At 38.1% G+C, this 23,889-nt stretch overlaps 1 protein-coding gene across 2 annotated transcripts; it reads right to left on the bottom strand.

Annotated features, from left to right (window-relative positions):
• Positions 1 to 194: 194 nt before the first annotated feature.
• On the bottom strand, positions 195 to 23,889 carry WTAP (WT1 associated protein). 2 transcript variants are annotated; one of them, XM_032184389.1, is made up of 8 exons: positions 23,720 to 23,889; positions 20,240 to 20,277; positions 20,090 to 20,145; positions 15,326 to 15,384; positions 13,435 to 13,562; positions 8,100 to 8,278; positions 3,242 to 3,396; positions 195 to 1,419 (listed from the first exon to the last, which is right to left on the bottom strand). In XM_032184389.1, the coding sequence occupies exons 2-8, from the start codon at positions 20,267 to 20,269 to the stop codon at positions 836 to 838; spliced, it is 1,191 nt and encodes a 396-aa protein (XP_032040280.1). In that variant the 5' UTR covers positions 20,270 to 20,277; positions 23,720 to 23,889; the 3' UTR covers positions 195 to 835. The 2 variants fall into 2 exon arrangements, 1 of the variants encoding a protein (XP_032040280.1); XR_004253085.1 differs by lacking the exon at positions 195 to 1,419 and having other exon boundaries at positions 3,336 to 3,396; positions 7,543 to 8,278; positions 23,720 to 23,877.

Below are 23,889 nucleotides of genomic sequence, written 5' to 3'. Positions count from 1 at the left end.
AAATAAGAAAACCTGTAGAATAAGCACTAAAAGGCTGGCCTGAAACACGATAGCACACAAACCTATAACCACGGGTACTTGGTATAAACTGTATCAAGTGGGGTTGGCACAGGAACAGAGTCAATGAGAAGCAAGTACTGTAAACACACTCCATACAAATAAGTCAGGTAAGCCAATGCAGAACCATGAGGAAATTACATTATTAAAAGTTTTTATTTAGGTTTGGTCAGTACAGGTAAGATAATATTGGAGTCACAGAGCAATATGCATAAACAGGATACAACAGTTCTTAAAAACTGAGTAACTATGCACACAATCCATAAACATTCGGTCACCTAAGGAGAAAATGCACAGATGTATGGTGGGAAAAACTGTAATTAACACTGAAACTACTACGGGACTCCTTCAGTAAGTCCATCTTTTAGTGATAAAACTACTGTACTGGGCAAACTTGGCAGTCATAAACCCACAGCTATTATGACAAATCTCGAAGGTGGTGCGAGTATAACAGTATGAGTAAGAATGCCCTTACACAGCACAGGTTCTAGATATACACAGATTTGTACAGACATCATTTATGTTATACTTTATGGAAATAATTTCCATTTCAACTTCACATTAACTCATATAAAAATAACTTGAGCTACACAAACGTCTTTTTAGCAACATTCAACGTAATTAACTGTTAAAATTTCCAAAGTGGCAGAGGTATTGAAGCAAAAAGAAACCCACAAAAAGGCAAAAATTGTGACAAGTATGCACTAATTTAAACGGCTTCTGGACAGTATCCTCTCCCAATTTAAATGACACTGTATAAAAATGTTGCAGAAAAATGTTACAAAACTGAACCCTGCACATTTACACTGGAGTCCAAACCATTCTGGACATGACGAGAACCCACAGTTCTGTTACCTTTCATGCTCACTGTTTTCTCCTCTTGAGGATCATGATTGGAGTCTGTGTCATTTGAGTGGTGAGTGAGAGAGTTTTCACTGCCAGTGGGAGAGTCTACACTTTCATACCCAGTACTGAGTTGGTTTATGTAGCTACCACCTCCTCTACCAGTTCTATCTTCAGAGTGGTTGGACAGCTTATTACCATTCCCTGGAGAAGCCGGGAAGTCATCTTCTGTGCTGCTACCCTCCCTATAAAATCCAGGCCCAGACGTCCGCTGATGGGAGGAGCTACCATTGCTTGGTCCGTTAGCCAGGCGGCTGCAGTCTTTACCCACAGCCTCTCCCTGGTCTGTAGGCTCAGAAGATGGAGTCCTGCTGGTACCTGGGTTGGAGGCCTGGGACTGCTGCTGCTGGTACTGCGCCAACTGCTGGCGAGTCTCCTTCAACTGCTGCTGAAGAACTAGAATGGTACTCTGCATACCCTCTACCTCCTCATCAAGCTGGATGATGAAGTCATTCAACTCTATATAAAGAAAACACATTTGTTGCAAATACTTAATAACCGTTATGCAGCTTGAATCATCAAGACAATCACAACGCAGTAACAACACGTTATGCTGAATTTTTTCAACTTTTTCAGCCGTCAGATATGCACCATTTTTGATACTCTGCCTCTGAAGGAGGAAATGCGGAACTGGCACCTGCATACTTTTCATACTACAACTTAGAATGTATGAGAAGAAAATTTCTGGACAAGAAAGAGGGTGTCTGGAAAGCAGCTCAATTCCAACAATTAATGCTTTGCAGTTGAATTCTAACATACCTACTTACCTGAAGTGTAAAATCTTAGCAGAAATACTGTAAAAGTGACCACAAACTAAATCACTATCTAATAGATCTGAATGATTACAAAAGCCTATACAACAGAAGATTGTAGTCACATTTCAAGGAAATTTCAACTCTTACCACTTCTAATCCTATTTAATGGGACACAAATAGGGTAGACTTCTGTTGACACTTCTATCAACAAAAACACTGAAACACCCTGTGGAATTGTTACGTACAAAGAAAAATCTTTCACAATTGGGAGTGCATGTTGGAGCAGAACAAATTTGTCCTGAAAAAGGAACACCGAGTCTTGCATTCAACTGCATCACTGACACAATAGAGCAAATAACATGCAAATTGATTAACGTAAAAAATCAGAAACCTGAAGTGCTCTCACTGCTATGGGCAAAAAAATAGCTAGGAAAACTTGTACTGTAAGATTGCCATAGCCTTCATTCATATAGAGAAGAAGCACTAGAGGCTAAGAACATATTTCAATTCTGAAGCTTATCTTACTAAGCTACACTCAAGAGCAAAAATCCTTAAAGAATGCCTGTATTTGTTCCAGTTATGAATTTGATCATCTTAGTGCATTAAAATAACTATTATCTAAAGAGTAGTTGAAAGGCAAAAGGTTAACTACTCCAACATAATTACAGAATCATTTACCTTAAGAATTTTCCTTATTATCTATCACTTCATCCTGTTATTTTCTCACAAAAATATGATCTACAGAAAAATATTTATCCTTAAACATACAGAATGTTACTCAGACAAATGCCAAATCAAGTCAATGCTATTTGAGGCATCAGTCGTGAAACAAACATCTCCAGGTTAACATTGTAACATCTAAATAGCTTGCCTCAAGATTTAGTGTAATAATCAGATAACGTGTTGTGTAACCTTCAACCAAAAGAACACCTCAAAGAACACTGATTCTATGCTGAACTCTCAACTGAAGTTTTAATTTGCATTTTCCCCTCCATTTAAGTTACGCAAGAGGTCAGAGTTTATGGATAATTTCAATTTAAGTTCATAATGCTGTAGAATTTGGACAGTGAACACGATGGGACATTTTAGTTCATCCGGTTAACTCATCAAAAAATGCATTTCTATTATTCTCACATATTGTTAAAGTGTTTGTTAAAGTGTTTTTTTCCTTCTTCACATAATTCCAAAATGTGTCAGAGTTAAAAAGAAGCATTGTTTTCATTGCATGCTTACCTTAACATTCCCTATTAAACAGGGAGACCTAAAGAACAAAACCCAGCAGCTCCATATTCAAACCTTGAATTACTGGAGCTGCAAATCCCACCGGCACCCCAAAGTTAAGTTTATATTGTCTTTTTTTTTTTTTTTTTTTTTAAATTAAGGCTACCAGTGAAGACTTACAATGCTCGTATTTTACTTGATACTGCCCTTTAATTCTGGCAAAAATTTTACAGTACCCATATCATTAGAACATTAAGCTAGCAGAAGTGCAAGGCAACTTCCATTTTCTTAAAAAAATCCCTTACCATCCTGACTGCTTTTAAGTTCCTCACTATATTTCTTCTGTAAAGCCAACTCTGCCTCAAGCTGTGCAATACGTCCTTGGGACAGCTGCCTTCCAAGCTCTTGATTCTCCTGGATAAGCATTCGACACTTCGCCATTAACTTTTTGCCTGTTTGGCTGCAAAGGAAAGAGCCATCTATCACAAAATGAATACAAAACCTTCAGTAATCTTCCTCAATCACAATTACAGACAAGAAGGAGATGCAATTTCTGCATGTCACAATTCAAGGAACATTATGCCTCAACATAATTGTCATAGCAGAAAGTCTCCCTATAGTTACCACATGCTGTTCCAATGTCAGTTGATCTTCTGTCGCTGTCCCATAAAGTGGAAGGCAAGTTTTATTACTGCAAATACGAATAAGCATATGTTCTTTTTTTTGATACCAACATCTGGATTATCAGTTGCAAAATCTTGCATGTGCTATTTCTTAATGGAGTTAAATATTTGATTAAAGATGTGCCTTGTAATTGAAAAGATTAAGTACTGCATAAAAACTTGTAAATCTAATTATGAACACAAACCTTCTTCCTTTATCATGCTAGCAGAACTTACTAATAGAAGAAGGTTGTTTGGGGGGAAATATAAACCTTACGTTCATTTTTTATAGTGACATCCGTTTCTTCTTTGTGAGGCTAAGACATTCATTTGAATGTTGTCCAGGTGCTCTTGTTTAAAGAATGAGATGCATAGTTTTCAACTCCATTTATGTATTTGACAGAAGCGCACAGAGTTCCTTTCAAGATTCCTATAGCCAGCTTTCGCTAAGCACATCTTGCATCATGGAGACAAAGTAAATTGGCAGGAAATTAAGGAATACATGATACTCTACTCAGGATGACAGATTCAGATCATGGGTAATGTTTTAGAATATCCAGTTCCTGAAACAAATGGGCTGAAAAAAGTGTTTTGAACTGGCAAGATTTCTTCTGCTAAATAGGTAACATCACATCTTTAATCTTCATGAATAAATTTGCATTTTGAAGCATTATAGGAAGTAATATGCAAATTAATATATAGGCAATATGGCTGACTCTATAATATGGTTAAGAATTCAAGTCCTTCATGACTGTCTGCCAAAGTCAGAATAGCAACCACAAACAGTTCTTTTATAAGGCCGAGCAACATAATGAAGCTGTCTTTCTACAGAAGCGTAGGCTCTGTCAAAAAAAAAAAAAAAACCAAGAACTTAAACAGGTTTGTTGTGAATTCAATGGCAGGACTTTTTTTTTTTTTTTTTTTTTTTTAAGACCAAGGTAGTCATTTAATTTTTAAGATTTTTAAGTGACAAAAAATAGACAGAAATTGAGGATTAAGAACGTAGAGTAGGAAATTTCTGCTATTGTGATTCACAGCCATGGTTCTCTCCTGCAACCAATACACCCAAGCAATGTAAAAAATTTAAAATCGTAATTTCCCTTATTGACTACCTTTTAAGCATTCAAGCCTTAAACAATTTTTAAGCTCTGCCAAGACTGCCTCAGTAAGCATTTTCCAATTGGCTCTCCCAAATCTTTCAGATGGGCTGCTCCAGAAGGAATTTGGCTGTGTAAAGTCCTGGAAGCCTGTAACTCTGCTAAAGGCAGCAACCTGTTTTCTTTCTTGATGTGATGTCCAATGCCAGGTCCTTGAAGTTTAAATTGTGTTGACCTAATACAATCCAAGTAACACACTTAAGATGCAAGTTTTCTGACAGATGTTCATTCTGTGTAAAACAGGACCGCTTTGGAGACTGACCAATGTGACATAATCCAAAAGCTTTTAGGCAGACATGCAATGATTTCCAGGCATTTGCAGACTCCTGTAACTATATTCATCACTACAAGTTAAGTAAGTTCAAAGTGCTGAAGACACGTAACATTGCTCTCCTTCACAAAACAATGTAAACTGCAGAATTATGAAGTACCAGGTACTTGGAAATGGGACAATTTTAAAATCCCATTAATTCTTTCACGTTAGCTCCTGCCAAAATGTAAAATATTTATTACCTGTATATAAATTTGCATAGTTACCTATAATGCTGTTTCTTTCCATCTCTTTTCCAGATGTTCTAAACTAGTATTGCACCAAATAAATTCCCCTTGCAATTTACATAAAACACAACACATGCAAGAATATCAAATCCAGTAGCTATTAAAGTAATTCCTATTAACTTTAAAACTAAATTTTGCATAGTTTTCACAAACCCATTTGAACATACATGCAGCAAAACCTGTAAGAATTAAATGGTTAGGTTTCAGAAGACAACTAGGCTTTTTGCAAATGGCATTTCTACTAATTCTTAATCCAAACATACATTGTATGTATAAAAGTGGTTAAAATGGCTTAGTACAGCCATTCCTTTGATTATATACCCTTTTATTTCTTCCTCCACGCATTTGGCGATTATATTGCACACCCTTACCTATGGGTAAGGTCCAGAACTAACAGTGGTTAAGGGTGCAGTCAACATGTTACCTCAAGAACATCAGTGAGGGATTTGAATAGGAGCATCAGCTCTTTCAAGAACTAGGTCAGGTGACATGAAACAAGACTAGTTGCATACAAGGATGGACAATTAAAACAAAGTGTGGGGCTAAGGAGGGCAAAGAATGAAAATACTATGAACACTTCACATGAATCATCATATCTTTACCTTTCCAGAAAAAATAAAAATCAGAACCAGTAATGAAAATAGCCTCAATTCTTTACCAGGAAATAAAACTTAATTTTCTCTACTCCAGCTACTGCATGTATGAGTTCTCCACATTCACACCAGTGTGACTTCAAATTATATGATGCATATGGAAGTATATTGTAGCTACAGAAGTGACAAAGTCCTTTGAATACTTTTGCTTGAAGGAAATTGGTAGTAAGTTGCGTCTCAGTTGTAAACACACAATTAAAGCCTGAGAACTTGAGGAAACCAACCAGCCTCTATCTAGAGATATTTAAATAATTTTTGAACTCCAAGTAAAACAAGCAATCTGCACGGCATGCCTCTATCCGCACATTATAGTGAGCTTTACAAATGGCTTGGCAACACAATTAACAATTCATTAATGCAAGTCTTACCTCTGTTTTGATGCTAGATCATTAAAACCTTAGATACTGCTATAGCAAAATCATTCCAGATGTATCACTTTTTAAAAGAAAGTTTTTCTGAAGGCTTTTCTTTTGGTGTTAAATCATTACTCATGCAAAAAAATAAATCTGCATAAGTACACTACTCTTCAATCCCATGTTAATCATCTAAAGCACAAACAGTTGAGATACTTCTAAGTTAAAAATATGTAGTGCCATTTTAGTAGAAATCGTTCAAACAGAATACATCACCTTCTGTGACAGCTGGATCTTTTTCATTTAAAACTGAATTTTCTAGAATTAGACGGAATCATAAAATATTGCCCAACTGATTAGAAAAACCAAAACCTTAGTTTACTAGAACTCAATTCGCTAAGATAAAAAAAAAAATACACAAATGCTATACCAAATCTGCATTTCACTTTACACACCTCAGACATGCACTCCCAGCTGTCCCCAATTGCTACTCTTACAAGTAACTTGGGACAAGAACAGAGGCATCAATAGAGTAGCAAAGGTTCCTTCACTGATTCCACCAAGGAAAATGCATGCATTTAAGTTTTTGTGGCTTGTTAAAATAGTGTCTTTTTTTCTTCAGAGAACGAGACAATGCAGAAATAACAATCTGTTCAATTCTCGTTCATCCCAGGAGTTTCACAATACAACAGTATAACCAGTAGTGTTCCTTGAACTATATGTTACAACTATTTCAAGGCACATTTTATATAGAAGTGCAATACAAAAAAAACAGGTGTACAAAGGAATAAAAACACCCCACCAACACTGAAAACAGTTGCCATTGTGTGCCTTCTGTATTGAGCACTTGAGATCAGTTCTTAATATAGAAGATCAAAAAATTCTCATTTCTGCATGAAAACATGCAGTGAAATACTTATCACAACTAGTTTTTCTTACACATGCTAGTTGTGATCAAATATATACTGCTTCCAACAACTTTAAACCTGCAATTAGATAGAGCGTACATTCTTGTACAGTCCTAATTTTGAGGCGTCCACAGCATTACCAACCATCCAGAGAACAGTTTATTGTTTAGCAACATTGACTTAAGGCTCCGTCAAGTGCTACGGAGCCCAGATGCTTAACAGTCAAATGTATACACTACCACTGACGTGATATCAAATAGCGCTCATGGCTATTCAGAACTGTTTAGCAAGTAAACTCTTTAATGCAAAATTCACCTCATTGAGTTTTGACCCAGCAGTTCAGTGAACAAGCAGGAAGTCCACAGTCTTATTGGCAAAACTGACTTACAGTGTCTATAAGTCACTAGGCTCAAGGTTAAGAGCGAAGCATATTCCATTTCTACATTTTACGGGAATTTTACATGTTCAATTCATGATTTATAATCTCTAGGTTCTCTCTCCTCCAAACTGTCTGTAGACACAGTGTGCCACAGACTTAAGACTTCTGTTTTTCCCTCTATTTTCTTCAAATAGAACAATTTTGCAAATGTCTACATGTTCTAGAAAAGATTTTTTTTCGGAGATGGCCATTTCTTCAGAATAGTCCGACGCCGTCAGGCCTCTGAAGCAAAGGGGGAGAAAAAAGCTGAAACACAAGGTTCATCTGGTAAGTTTTACATTAAGCATTACAAGCTGGACAGTATAAGAATGTGGCTTTTGCCTCAAAACGTCTGAGTCTTGGTGTGGAAACGAGTACTTGGCTGTCCCACCATAGCATTCTCGTAGTGGGACTGTCAGGGAAGTCTTGACTGGGGAGTATTTGTTTTGTTTACCTATCAGGCGTAAATTTCCAGGCACTCAGTTCATTTTGGGCTTGTTCCAGTTTGTCTTTAGTCTGTTCCAGTTCACCTTTCATTTTTAGGAAAAACAAGTTGATGGCTGGGTCCACCATTGTTGATCGCAGTTGGGCAACACTAGGCTGCTGGACTTGCTTGAGGTACTGAATCTGATTCTGCACAAAATAAGAAAAAAATATTTATTTGTACATCATTCAATACAATTTTATAGTCATTCAGATACAATTACAAGTAGTTATTCTGAAGGTGACATGAAGAACGTTGTAAGAACATGTCCTAACTTGAAAAGGGGAGGATAAAAATCACTTTTGCCCATCTGGGTTCTATCAATATGCATGTCGTCCAACCTCCCTGCCAAGGCTACTTTCAAGGCAATTTATTATTTTTTTTTAAACGTTCTGATTTGTTTTGTACATGTAAGTTTACCTTCACCCAAAAAATGACTGGAACATTGTAATTCGCCCTCCCTTTCAAAACTGCCTGCAGTCTTTTGAGGGAAAAATATACAAAGAGTTGCCTGCTTAAAACAGATGACTAATTCCCATATAACTTTTATGTTTCAGTATTAATTTTCATTAAAGTTACTGTTGATAGCATTTTTAAGCATCTATAAAAAAAGTTTTTACCTCATTTACAGAAAAAAAAGGAATTGCTTATAATGCAAGTTTGCATCTTTTTTTTTTCCTTAAAAATATCAATTAACCACATTTTAGTTGATTTGATTCACTTGCAATAAGCAAAATCTTGCAAATAGTCATAGAAGTTTCAGGAGTAACTACGAGATTGTCTTTTAAAATCAGCATTCATTAGTAAAATTTTCAATATACTTGAACAGGATTAATTTTTTTGAAAGCACCTCAAATTTTTGTCTCATCACAACAGGCAATCTTAAAACTGACTACTACACAACAGTGCACAGACTACTAGTCCATGTTTCGAACCCAGCTAATAAGTAAAAATCACAACAGCCTGCACTGACAGTGTTCATTCTGAAATTCAATTTATTATGTTCCTTTTATTACACATTTGTCACCAAGATGTAAACAAAGTTACACAAGATGAAAAAAGAAACATTAATTCAAGGTCAAAGGCTTTGCCTTCTGCTGCCAACAAATCTTGTGACCAGACTGACAGCAACAAATTCAATGAATAGTACAAGCCATCACCAGCAAAACTAAGGGAAAGTCTCCCCCAGCACTTTGCTTTACTTCAAACAAGCAGCACAGTCAAAAGCAGTCAGTTTAACCATTTCACTGTATACACAGCTACTGTTTATCGAATCTTTCACTCAGCAATAGTGAAAAGAAAATATAAGTACAAGCATCTTTATTTATTTAAAAAATGTGCAGTAGCAATCTCAGCCACTTAGTGATTTAGGAAGAACTCGTTAATGTATTTAACAAATAGCAACAATTCTTGAATTTTATTTCAAATATGTGATCTTCAAAGTTATTGAAACGTCTAATATATTTCAAATTTACTTCACATTCATTTAGTATTACCGAAATATATTTGGAACAATCATCGCATTTTTTCAATGTAACTTTAAACATAGTAGTCTGTGTCCAGAAAGAAACAGAAAGGGAGCAAAGCACTATGTAAAAAATGCTTTCAAGAAATACAGCACTCAAGAACCCACCCACACAAGTATTACTTAAAAAACAGAAGCCCAAAGTAAGATTATCCATTTCTTGGATAGCATTTTATCCCTACAGGACTTTAATCTCAACAAATGTACAGTGATACTCATTGAGTAAGAAGTTATTTATTTAATTTACTGTTATACCCACTGAAGTTTCTGATGTTTGCACTAACAGAAGTATTTCAACAGCCTGCTGTTCTTTGTGAGGGCTAGCACTAGCAGAGAGTGAAACCCCTTGTTTAACAGGTATCTGCGCTCATACAGACAGGCCCAGCAGCTCAACCTCAGGCTAGAGCTACATATACAGGAATAGTCATGGCCACTGCCAGACTCCAAGACACTCTTGCTCTAACACTCGAAACACCTATCGGCTGTTCATGTTTCCAAACATAAAAGCAGACACTTCCTTATACTTTTCAAAAGCCTGTAACCTTTGTATTATCTTTGCTTGCTCTAAACCCAAGGCAAGAAAGTAATGAAGTATTCTAGATAGGACAGCACGCTGTGCAGGTTTTTGTTTGGGTGGATTTTTTGTTGTTAAGACAGGCAAGTGCCTTCAACACCTCTGCTTCTCACGGTCTTGAGAACAGCTGACGCCTTTCAGCCAAGGTTGTCCAAAGATATTGACACAGAACAGACCGTCTGATATCAAGAACTCAAACAGAAAACAGATGCTTAAGAAGTGCAAGCAATCTAAGTAAGCACAGATTTAAATCCTTCTTATAAGAAAGGATTAGAAAGGAGTAGGAGTAGAAAGGAAGGAACTCAATAATGTAGAAAAACAACAAGAGTTGTAACCTAAACCACAAGAAGTTATGGAGAGTAATTACTATCTCAGTACCACAGTCCAAATGCATCCACGGGAAGCTTCCGTTCATTATTGGTCCCAGTTCCATGGAAAAACTCTGAGGATCAAGTATTTCCAAATACCTGTCCACTACAGTAGTTAAGCAGTAGCTTCAGAGCCTGTCCTTGAATTAGCAACCACCACCCCTGCTAGAAGTAAAGCTCCGTGTAGAGACAGCAGTCAACACCTTGCCTGTGCATCCTTAAGGACAGCAGCCTCTCTTGGGTGGGGTTTGGGGGAGAGGATCAGATGGGGAGTTGTTCTTGCTATGGGGAAGGTAGAATAAGGCTGTTGCTGACAATGGGGCACTTGAGTTATTCAACTCAAACTGCAAATGAGCCCTTGAGCTAGCCACGAGCTATGCAAAGGAAGTTTGCAACACCAGACTCTGTAAGCTCCTAGCTCAAAAGAAACCCAGGTACTCTGCAGCTAGATTGAGCAGAGCCCAATAGAGGATGATGGTAGTTGAGTACATACTTGCTTGTTCCTACAAAAGAATGGAACAGAATCAGAACTGCCCTGACATACATACCTTCAGGTCTTTAAGAACAAGAAGACTGGTAACTTTTATGAGTTAAGTGGATTTTGCTGTGTTTTGTCTTTTAAAAAGAAGGGCACAAATTAGAACAGCAACCAAGACAATCCATTACACCCTATTTAAAACAGGACTAGTATATTTTAACTAGTGAATTGTTTTACACACTGGTAATCAGCAAAAGCACCCACACCTGTCAACTACTGTTATTTGAATGTGGTATTGCATTTTTGCATTTTCATCCATTTAAAATTCACAAGGCTCGTTTTATACTTACAAGCTTGTCACATTCGTGTCCCACTAATGCATTAAGAATAATGCAAAATGTATTTTAAAGTATATGTATTTTTATTATATGCATTTTTAAGCAACTTGACACCATAGAAGCTGCCTTTTTAATTAAGATGTGATAGAAAACAAGGCTAATGTAAATAACTCAGTGTCACTGGTATATCTAACACGTAAACACTGATCTTAAAACATGATTAACTATGCTAAAATTATCTTATGGACATGTTATTTGACATACCAGATTTATCATATGGTGACTAGTTTTTGTTCATTTATGAAATCATTTAACAACTTTTAGTTTAGCTTTGCAGTTTACACAACAGGATTTATTTTTCTGCTGTTCTTTCATTGGAACAATAGTATCTAACAATACAAGCCAAGAATTCCTCCAAAATGTCTTTGAACTGGGTGATGTTCACCCCTGGGCTGCATTAAGAGTGCTGATAGCAAGTGGAGGGAGGTGATCCTTCCTCTCTACTCAGCACTGGTGAGACACACCTGGAGCACTGGGTCCAGTTCTGGGCTCCCCAGTACAAGAGAGACATGGGCATATTAGGGTGAGGCCAATGAAGAAGGGTCATGAAAGCAATTAAGGGCTTAGAGCATCTGGCAAAGCAGCAGAGGCTGACAGAGCTGGGACCGCTCAACCTGGAGAAGGAAAGGCTGAGGGGGATCTTACCAATGTGCATAAATACCTGATGGGGGGGGTAAAGAAGGCGGAGCCAGGCTCTTCTCAGTGGTGCCCACTGAAAGGACAGAAGGCAATGGGCACAAATTGAAATACAAGAAATTCCATTTAAACATAAGAAAACGCTTTATACTGTGAGGGTGGTTGAACAATGGCACAGGTTGTCCAGAGAGACTGTAGTCTCCATTCTAGGAGACACTGCAAACATGGCTGGGCAGCCCTCTGTAACCTACTCCAGCTGACCCTGCTCTGAGCAGGTAGCTTGGTCTAGACAATACCTTCAAGTCCCTTCCAACCTCAGTGGTTGTGATTTTTATTTTTAAACCACTGCAGAGCAAGTTTTGTTTTCATACCAGTACTTACTATGGACTAATGTCATCTTACAGTAGTCTTAGGAGCAGTGAAAATAACGCGTACAGATTTAAGCCTTACACTGCTATACCTGACAGCTCTGGACACCTACAGCAAAAAAGAAAGAAAGGCTAGAAGAGGAAAATAACAAAAAGCAACAAAACTTATTACTGCTGTTGCACAGAGCCTATAATCTTCATAAGAGAAGCTCTCAAGAACATGTTTCACAAACCATCAGTAAGAAACTTACTACAATCTTCTCTCAGAAACTGCCAGTTAAAGAAGCAGGTGGAAACGATGTTAAAAAGATGATCCAAAAACAGAAGCCCCAGATTGGCAACAGGCTGTTTCAAGGAATCAAAACTAAACAGAAAGCCTCAGAAAACCCACAGAAATAAAGGAGAGAGAAACAACAAAGACATTCAGGGCAAAGAACATCAGAAACCCTACAAAGCAGGCTGACAAAGTTCAAAAGGATTCCCTCCAAGAAAGTCAGCAACTCTTTTCCTATCATATCAGTAGCTTTTTTCCCTACCTAACCAAAAGGATGCAGAAGCTAGCTATCCAAATACAGCATACAGACCAGTATAAAAACTCTTAAATAAAATTCAGTATACCACATCTTATCCTAAGGTTTCAGTATGTTCCTGCACTCAGTGATAGTTCGAAGTAAGATTTCTGGTAAAGAAGCACAGCTCCTAAATGCTATAGAGCAAGCATTGCAATACCTTTCCAAGCACAGCTGCTGCTGAAAAATCAACCAAAATAACCGATATTAAAAAAAAAACTTTAAGAAATTATCTTCACTGATTGAGTGAAAGATTAAGTGTCCTACCATTTTTAAAGCACAGGAACTGGAATGCTGTAGATGTATGAAAAATGTAGCACATGGTTACTCTTAAGAGCAGATATTCCTGTAACAGTCTAAGCTAACCCTTATCCTCTCTAAATACTTACAGTACACTCTTGCATCTCCTGTTCTTTAGTTGCCAGCCTCATGACCAGAATATTTTCTCTTCGGGCAGATTCTTGCTGTTGCTGTTTCAACTTCTCTTCAGATTCTCTCAATCCCGTCACATCATTAGCTAATAGAATTAATAAAACAAAGTACATTTGATAGCATCCTCCCATGAACAGTTTAAGCCTAAAGACAGCTACAAAAACATAAAAACCAAACTCAAAAACAGAAGAGCTAAGTAAGTATGACTGTAATTAGCACAGATTAAAAGATAAAGTATTAGAAAAGCTTGACAAAGCTTGATTTTGAATATGTCTTTCTAATCCTTCCTTAAGACTTAAAACTAAACTTCTGAAAAAGTTTCTATGCTTATACAAGAATTAACTTTTAAAGTGCTTATTTAACCAACCACTCTGTCCTTCACCACTACTACTTGCAGTCTGAAATTGAGGTAAGATGGAAATGTCTTGTTATCTACAACACATTCACAGTGCATAAAACAGTGCTATTAGCAGTCAATTCTCAAAGCGATCTCAGCACTCAGAGTAAACAGTAAGAATGACACTGGAAAACTTCAGAAATGGCAGTTTTGTCACAGCTATAAGAGTTCTGATCCATGAACATTTACAGAAGTTTATATATGAAATATGAGAGAAGGCCAAATTATTCTACTGGGAACGTGCAAACAGCCTGGTACAAACAATACATTCACTCTATCAGAAATAAAATAATAGGAAGTTGGAATAATTAAGTTGTGAGGTTGTTGGTTTTTTTTGTTTTGTTTTGTTTTTTAGAACTACTCAAGAATTATGTACTTCAAGTATGAACTAAGAACATCACAACTCACTTCAGGACAATTACTTCTATTTTTTGTTGCAGATAATCCAATAATACTGATTACTAATGCTGGTTATGCATTTGAGTTTCTAAAATTAAGAAACTGGGAATGTTAAAAAAAATCTATCTACATTAGGACATTTTTACCCTGAGATGAAATCAACTGCTTACATTTGCTGTACTTTAGTCTCTCCAAAACTCAGATGAGAGATGGCAATAGATGAAGGATGTAACAGAGGTAACAAGGAACATCTGCCTGGACTGGCAGAAAAAACCTTCAAAAGCAGCGCTATCACTGCCACCAAGACTCTGGGTATTTTGACTGACAAGGTGAATAGAAATCAGGAGAGCTTCTAGCTGCTGATGCTACTTTTGCATGACTTAGGACTGGTGATCCAGTCACTTCCAGAATGTATTCAGACTCTTAAATAAGAGTATGCTGATGTTTTCTCATATTCTCTCTTTTTGAAATACTGAAGTAGACCAAAGTTTTAAGACTACCTAAAACTGACATTCAAATAGCTAATTCAACTTCCCAAATGAGATAAAAAAAAAAAATCAATTGGATATTAATTTTACACCTTTAACTCTACAAACACCATCTCCCCTCCCACGTGATTTACAATCCTGTGGAAATACTGAAAGGACAAACATTCTAAGTATTTTGGTAGACAAAAGCTTTTTCTCCCTATTGCACAAATCCTGAAAATACATGTATTTGTGGGGTTGTGCTCTGGGTTTTTGTTTTTTTCCTAGCAGTCCAGGTACAGATGGTCCCATAGATTCAGTAACAGAATTTAGAAGCCATGCAAGATCTGCAAAGAAAACAGATGGCTCGGAAAACTGCAAAGCTTACACCAGGAGAAACAGGCATTTTTCTGACAAATATCATGACTGTCTATTCCTAAGGAAATATTACTGTTATTTTTAATAATAATGTGACAATAGAGTATCTCTTTCTAGAACTGTCAGAAATTACAAACACTACTTGACCACTCTGCTTTATACAATCATTCAGGTAACTAATACCATTTTGAAACTTTACAAACTTACAATTAAGATCTGTGTACTTGCCCTCCAAAGCTTGCACGTATGCTTCATACTGTTTCCACCTATTGCAGAAAGAAAAAGATTTTCCTGACGATTAGTTTATTAAATCAAGACATTTCATTCCTAAACAGAGTATATTTGTATCACAATCAGAAAACATTAAGAGATACGTAACTTGGTAAAAAGTATTACAGAAAAAAATCCACTTCGCAACTCAAAAGGATAAAAATACAGCTGTCCATTACCACCCAAAATTTACAACTTAAAAAATTCTTGTAATATGTCAAATATTAGAATCCAAGACTTAGTTATCTGAGCTAAGTACCTAAGATGCCTCTCGTTCTCAAAGCAGATAAAAACAAAATTCTAACAGAAACCATAACACAAGGACAACACATCTGTTACCAGGCGAGCAGCAATGCAAACAGAAGCATATCACAACAGTGTAACTTGCAGTCTGTTAGTTACTCCAGCTCATTTAAACCAAGACCACGCTGGTAATATTTACTGCCCAGCTATCCGTTTAAATAGCATGCCTTAAAAGAGTTATTAAATGATCCATCCAGAAAAACCTCACACTTAAAAAACAGCATTGCATTTAGTACAAACCATCAAATCAGTAGCAAATAAAGTCCTGAGTAAAGGTAACCATGACATGCCTTGCCAACAAAATTCACAGGATGGGTTGTGGGTGGGTTTTTTTTTTTTTTTTTTTTTTTTTTTTTGGGGGGGGGGGGGGGGGGGGGGGGGGGGGGAGGTGGTGATGGTGGTGTTCATTAGGGTTTTCCTGTTTTGGAGGTGGTGTTCTAAAAGAAGTACTCCTAACTGTGTATACCTCACTACAGTACAATACCAGAAGATGAAATAAATTGATCTAATAACTTAGTTATTAGATACTACAGAAAGGGATGGTTTCTATTCCCTCCCTCTCAACTTACTCTTTCCCTCCACACCTATTCTGTGCCAGACCCATCTTAACTGCACTAACCTCCCTAACCTAAAACAATACCACCTCAAACAAAACTATAACACCTAGATTATTTTTGATGTTACAGTGAACTCAAGCAGCCCAGTAAAGGGCCTGCAAAACATCTGGTCTATAACAGCAAGTGAGATCACATCAGTGTGAAAAACAAAAGCAAGCACATGGTCTCTTCTTTCTGGCAACATGAAAATTTTCTCTCTTCAGCTGAAGAAGAAATCAGCATGAATTAACTCTTTCAAAGCTCTGTAGGAGAGCACCGGTGTTCCCACTTAATCCTTAAATTCAGCATCTCTCTGCTCTGAAAACAAATATAGTTAGAAACAAAGGTTTCATAATTTGACCACTTGAAGTTCAACATTAACTATGTCAACCCTCAAGAAGTGCAACTGAAACAGTCTACTAAATAGCAAGTCTGAAAAGAACCTGTATTTGTCTTGAAAGAATTACATGAGAGTAAAAAAGCTGGTCTTCAAATATAGCTGAACGATTAACTTCTGAGTTATGTCCCCCAGCCTGAAAATAATAGTTCTCTCAGAACTGTGACCTCTTGATTGGTAACAGAAGCTATACAAAGAGTGAGTGAACTGAAACGCTGAAACACAAGTTATGCAGATGGAACAGACCACCATCAGAAAGAAAACATGTGGCCTGTGGTGACCAAGTAAGTCAGAGGTATTAACTCTAATAATTCTAGGTCACCTCTCAGTGAGTCTTAGTATTTAAGCAAGGGCTGAATTCCTGGAAGAGAAAACACAGAGCTCATTAGACCATGTCATGGATTTACAAGTCATGTGCCTACCTACTCCTCTAGAAAGGTGACTCCTCAGACAAGATTACTTGGTTTTGTAAAAATGCACAAAACCTTGTGCTTGGAAATGAACTGCTACAGTTTTCACATTTAAGAAACTGTACAGAACAAACTTCTGAGCACCATACTGGCACAGAGAAGTCCTCCAACAATCAAGCCACAAATTTTAAAAATTGAAGTTTTTCTTATCACAGCAGCTTCAATTTCATACACAAGCATGGTCTCAATGATTTTGGTACAACTACAAAAGATCTCAGGAATAATTTTCTCTTCTAGCAATGTTTTTGACTCACTGCAGGCAAAACAGCTAGCAACAAAGACAAAAACCAGAAGCAGGCTTGTTTCATGCTACATTTTTTAAAAACCATTAAAACAATCTATGAAGCTAAAAGCATCAAAACAAAAAATGAATTTTAAGAACATCCACATAAATCAGATAGATCATTCCTATAAGTAACTTAAGCTTCAAAAAATAAGCAGATATATAGATAGGCCCTTAGTGAAGGGGGACCGATTCCCTTTCAACCCAACTTGTAGTTGTAATTCTTTGACTACAGAAACATCTGATGTATATTCATCTCGGTAATCACCAAGATTTTTTTATTATTTTTTTTTAAGTCCAAATATTTACAAAATATATTGACAAGACAGTTTCTTGAGAACATTCCTGAAGGCAGCATTGCACCTCAGCCATTCCAGAAGTCATTGGCTGTATGTCCATGCTGGTTGGAAGTCAGTAAAAGCACTGTATTTCATCAGAACCGCTTGTGTAAATAGAAGTACTTCAATATTTTACATACTAACCACTAGGATAAACCATCAGGGGAACACTGAAACAGTTTTTTAGCTATAGGTCCTTGGCGACTCCTCCTCCACAAAATGACAGTGTAGCTTCTAGCTACCTACTGCATTAAAGAGAAGGAGAAGAGAGCAGATGAGCCCATCACCACAAATAAGACAACGAAATCCCCAGAAGGCTAGACTGAAAGGTTTCCTGTTTGTCCTGCTCACTTTGTCAATGGAAGTTTGTTCACTTTTGCTATGTGCTTTGTGGAAAAGAACAATGAAGTTCTGACTCAATGCACAGGAACTGACAGAAACAGCACCTTGCACATGTAAGTATTCAACCAGTGCAAATTGCACAGGGATGATGATGCATATAATACCAAAACCACAGATGACACACCAGTATCTTAGAAGGATTTGTCCTGCCAACACACTGACCAAAAGACAAATTCCAACTCTTATTTTAAGATGATATACTGGTGGTCAACACAGGTTTTTCTTTCTATGTCTGAAAGTAGTAGAGGTGCTTCTGATTAAAATATACACTATAATGTGATATCTTATTCCAACCTACAAAAGAAGTTAGCAGTTAGCACAGTAATTACCAGTTTCACATGAAGTCATAAAGAAAAGCAAACATAGTATACATCATTTAGTTATGTACTCAAATGAAAGAGAAAGAAGTGTTCTTAACACTGCTGAGTACTAACAAATGAAACATGGCCAAAGTGGCACGTAAGTACAGACAGCTACTGTCCTTAAACCAGTAAGGAGACCTTTTTAAGAACAGAAGTTGCTTTGTTTACACTAAGAGGAAGACAATAGCAACACAGCTGTCACCAGCAAATTCCCTCCTTTCTCTTCATTAATTCAGTTTAGCTGCTGTCAGACTTTACCTCCTCGGGCAGATTCTGCCGCATTCTCCCTTTATTAAACCCTAGAAATCCATCTCTTCTAGGGCAGAAAGTAACCATTGCAATACGCAAACTGGTTACAGTTGGAAAACTTTTTTTTTCTTCATACAATCAGGATTCAAACCACACAAGCTATGCTTTGATAGAAATTTTGAGCATAGCTTTGGAGGCTTTCAAGTCTGCTACTCCCCTAAGACAATCTTGAATATGAAAACTTCTATAAAAGGTTCCTAAGACCAAAATCACCTAACATCAAAGAAGCATTTTCCTACTATTTGAAAACCTTATTCTTTACTACCCAAAAAGCAGGTATTTGAGCAGATGAAGCCTGAGGCCAGTTAGAAACATATGAAGAATGACTATATTGATCCCACTGGAAAAAAATGTCACTCCAGTAGTAGCTAGGAGAGTTTCCCCAAAAGAGGGACTAGCTGATCAAACAAAGTGTTACACTTCTTGTATCCTCACGTTTCTACAGTTTAAGTCTAACTCATTTATGAGATGACAGTATGTAACCAACTGGAGAGACTGTAATAAATGCAAATAATTTACAATGTACCAAGAGCCAAGAGCTAAAGTTTACTCAAATGTACAAACTATTTTAAGCAGATAAACAAATGACCTGCAGATGCCTACTTTTCTTAGTTCCTTCTTAATCAATCAGGAAATTCAGGTATATAAATCCTGTAAAACTGAAGCTTTGGTCTCTCTCTTGCTTTTTTTTTTTTTTTTTTTAAAAAAAAAAAAAAAAAAAGCCGTCTTTATCACAGAATCACCTATTCCATTTTCCCTGGTGGCCCTTGACTTTCTGTAAAGTAAAAAATATAACCAGGCTCTTCTTTAAGCAAGCTCTAGGGGAAAATCTCATTTTTAACATTTTATTGTTAGCATCTGAACATGCTGAAAAGACAACTAAATGCACCAAGAAAACCGAAAACACAGTAGGAGTAAGCAGTTGACATTTTTGTGATGTTTAAAAGTAACTTGCTATCTAGCAAGGAATGTAAGCAACCTTGTCTTTTAAAGTCACAAATAAAGAAAAAAATAACTCCTACTCATGGATTAGAAAATACTGCTCAGGATTTTCTTTCTACAGAAAGTGCTTCCCCCCAAACTATAAATGAAAACATTTCAGACTATGAAAATCTTACAGAAAATGTATCACAAGGCGGCTAAACAGGTCTCCAGAACAAGAGCGTTAAAAACAATGGCAGTGAGGTGACATCTTCAAGAGTTTGCTAAAGCATTGCAAAACAAGAACTCTGTCACTATACCTTAGGATAAGCTCATCTCTAGGCAAAACCTTAAAATCTGCTTCACTAAGGCGAACCTGTGGAGCAAAAGGAGAAGCACAATTTATCAAGCTGTCATAAAAATGGGGGGTGGGGGGGAAAGGAGTGTCACAGAAGTATTTTTAAACATACCTTCTTCGGGAGAGGTTCTTCATTCGTCATTGTGAACTCTGAAGGGAGGGAAAGAAAAGGAGTTTCATTTAGTGTAGTTACTACTGGATGTGAAATACTCAGCAAGTAAGACATTTGCATTTCCAGTCTTAATTTCATCTGTTTGGGGTATAAGACTAGTAAAATACTGGTTCCCCACCATGCATAGTCAGCATACAATACAGTACTATGACACCTACACCACTGTAATCTAGATATAAAGTCAGACTATTTTTTTCCCTAAAAGTTAACCAAGAAGACTTTCTTTAGTGTCTAAAAAGCCTATCAGTAATCAATTTTTCCTATTTAATTAAGGGCAACCTACCCAACTTTGCCCTTATTTGTTTAGATCAAGGGACTGGCATTTCCTATGTGCCCATAACTATTTACCATTGCCTTTTACAAGGCAGAGCATAACACAGAAGTGGTAAAAGCAATTTATGCTGCTATTTTAATACTTCTTTGGAATAAAGCTAATGATTTGAGAACGCTACCACTAATATTTGGACTATACCAAAGTAACAAGTTCTTTTAAATACTCATTTTTAAGATTCTGATAAATAGGAAGTATTAAGCAGTTAACTTAAAACCCTTTACCTTCTCAGTACGGGTAGTGTGTCAAATAAATGACTTGGGTACATCATCAAATTCAACTCCTCTTGTGTATATGCACTGTAACAGGATTGTATTGTGTTATGCTAACTGTTCACGCTTCCTTGACTTACTGGACATACTTCCTTACCTCTAATGGATACATACTTTTTATCACTGATAACATTAAATATTAAACCCAAAAAGATCATAAACACACAGCATTACAAGCCCATATTTCACAGTGAAGTCAAGCTTACTAGAGGCATGCACCTTTGCAATATGCCAACAAAAAACTGAAAATATTGAGGATTTGACAGACTTGTAAAATTGCTGCAATAGATATGTACCAGAAAAAGGGCATGGCCAACTCCTTGGTAGCCAACACTTAGCTTCACAAAAAAAAAAAAAAAAAACTTTAGTAAAAAAAAAAAAAAAAACTTCTCAAAGACTTGCAAAAGTTAAATCAATTCATTGGTTGCCTTTTTTAGTGTACCTAAGATACTTTGTGCAAGAGCTAAGAGCCCTGCCACTGCCCATAAGACAGATACATGCCAAATGAAGCATACTCCCTTCAACCTATGCTAACCACTGTCAAATACGCAGTATTCCACCAAGTAAGAATATCGTTAAAAAAACAACACACCACATACAGTGCACAGCTGAAACAGATTCCAAGCCCTCCATAAAATAAAAGCTGACATCAGAATACGTGGGGAAGTTTCTAAAAGCATGCAGCAGAAGCATCTCGCTGATGAGTGGCAGCTTCCTGTTCCTGTACTTCAGCAGACACTGAATCGCTTCCCCAGTGTAAGAAGTCCTCTCCTCCCACAGTAGTTGCTCAGTCATTTTGCTTTAACTTCTGGATGCAGCCCCTGTTTCACCTCCTGTACGCGCAAGAGGCTACTAACACAAACCTCCTTGTGCTGAACTCATTCACACTAAGATGGAATAGCTCAAGGAGAATGCTGGGGTCCCCTACATTTAGGTTGCCTACCTCACCCATTATACTTTTCTTAAGGAATAAAGATTCTAAAATTTTTTAAGTGTTTGGAAGTAGCCTTGAAGACTTCAGTTGGAATCAGGTCCTTCACAGCAACAAACATTATTTTTGTACGTTTCCCAGAACTACAGTTAGCATCAATTAAATCATGCATAGCTGATGCCATTATTTGCATGTTCCTTCAAAAAGGAACAGAAGCACACAAATACCAAAAAAGGTGAGTTTGCCCAATCACTTGGCTCATGAACCCTGCCGCAGCATATAACTATAAACACTTGAGCATTGCCACAATTGTGATTGAAAAAAATTTAAGTCTGATGCTCCATCTAAGGCTGGGCTACCTTGCATCTCCATACCCAGCACACGATTGCAGCACTCAATCCTCCACAACAGCATCAGACCAGGCTACACAAACCTCTTTACAAACGCCCTCTCTTGCTTTCAGATAAGATCCTTTAACAGAAGTGATGAAGACAGAAGTTACAGGCCACAGTATTACAGAAGTTAGTCTTACTGTCACTTCTCTTCCCTTGTAGCAATAGAACTAGAAAAGAAAAATACCACCACTAAAAAGCTTACTATAAGTACATGTATTCAACAAGTTACTTTAGAAAATTTAGGCTGATCACATGTATGGATAAAGAATAGTATTCTTTCCGTATGCGTGAATTTCACCTCCCTACTCCCATGCAAGTTTGAGGACATACAGAGACTTACAAAAACCTTCGGGATTTATTACTGCTCTAGGTTGTTTCCACCATTGTGCTCAGTGTTCTCTGGCAGCATTAGGAGCATCAGGTTGGTTATATCAGTCAGTTATCAATGATTTGCCTTAGTTCTTTCTGTTCTTTAGCAGATACATTTAGAAACTACAGACAATAACATGACAACTAAAGTGTTCGCTCTTTGAATTTAATGCTGTAACTTTTCAAGAGCTGTGCAGCGAGATGCTTTTCATCATTCATCTGCCCCCTGAAAGAGAGATGATCCGTCTGCTACGCAGTTCAGATTTTGCAAGAGCATGACAAAGTGCTCTTTTCTACACTAACAGGAACCGATGAAAACACTGTTCCCACACAGCCTGCTTTTCCATGATTTATATAATGAACAGCTTAACCGTACTACCCTCATTAAGCACCTGATTTTTGAGAAATGTAAGCTGTTACACACCACTCCTACATCTGCTCCTAGCAACGAACAACATGAAACTATATTCCATGCTTGACGTTGTCATGGGTACTAACAGATCTTTTGCAGAATTTCATCGAGTCTTGGGTTTTTATTGCAATTCAAATACAGAGACTAAATAAAGAAAGCGCGTTCTAGTTTTGTAAGCTCTGGTAGCGGGTATGCCTTTCGGTGGGGTGTGTGGGAAATACAGGATATAAATAGGAAGAGGTAAAAATTTAAGTACTTAAATATTAGGTGTATGTGAAGTGTTGGTTTACTACTTACACCTGAACCAACTGCTCCCAAAAAAATAAAAACACACACGCACACGGCGGCCCCACCCCGCCCCGACCCCCCGGCCCGTGCTGACTGCACCCCCAGCAGCCGCGCTGCGGGCCCGGCCCCGCCTTCGCCTTCTGCGCCCCGGCCCCGCGCCAGGCGCAGCCGCAGGCCTCGGCCGGGCCCCGCCGCCCCCCAGCCCCGCTCCCGGTCCCTCGCGGGCCGCCCCCGCTCCCCTCTCCCCGGGGAAGGCCGCGGCCGGGCCCGGCGGGAGGAGGCCGCGGCGAGGCGGCGGGGCCTGGCACAAAATGGCTCTACGGCCTGCCGCTCCTCCCCCCGGCCGGGCGAGGGACGGAGCCGTAGGGCTCGGAGCCCCCCCCGGGGGGGAGCGGAGCGGAGCGGCGGGGCCGGGCACTCACCTGCGGCCCGCGGTGCGGAGGCGCCGCTCTCCCGGCACGGCAGCTGCACGGGCCGCGCCCGTCACATCGAGGGCGAAACGCCGCCGCGCCGCGCCGCCGGCTCCCGCGGGGCTCCGGAGGCCGGGGGTGGCCGCCGCCGTTGCTGCTGCTGCTGCCGGTGGTGGTGGTGG

Source organism: Aythya fuligula, chromosome 3 (genome assembly GCF_009819795.1).
Source record: "Aythya fuligula isolate bAytFul2 chromosome 3, bAytFul2.pri, whole genome shotgun sequence".
In the NCBI taxonomy this organism is placed as follows: Eukaryota; Metazoa; Chordata; class Aves; order Anseriformes; family Anatidae; genus Aythya; species Aythya fuligula.
This window is presented reverse-complemented; position numbering and strand designations above follow the sequence as displayed.

Excerpts from the sequence above, each read along its gene's own strand:
- WTAP (XM_032184389.1), bottom strand. The coding sequence starts at position 20,269 with ATGACGAATGAAGAACCTCTCCCGAAGAAG. Across the intron at positions 20,146-20,239 it reads AAGAACCTCTCCCGAAGAAG|GTTCGCCTTAGTGAAGCAGA; the intron begins GTATGTTTAAAA and ends TTTGCTCCACAG. Across the intron at positions 8,279-13,434 it reads AGGAGATGCAAGAGTGTACT|AATCAGATTCAGTACCTCAA; the intron begins GTAAGTATTTAG and ends TATTTTGTGCAG.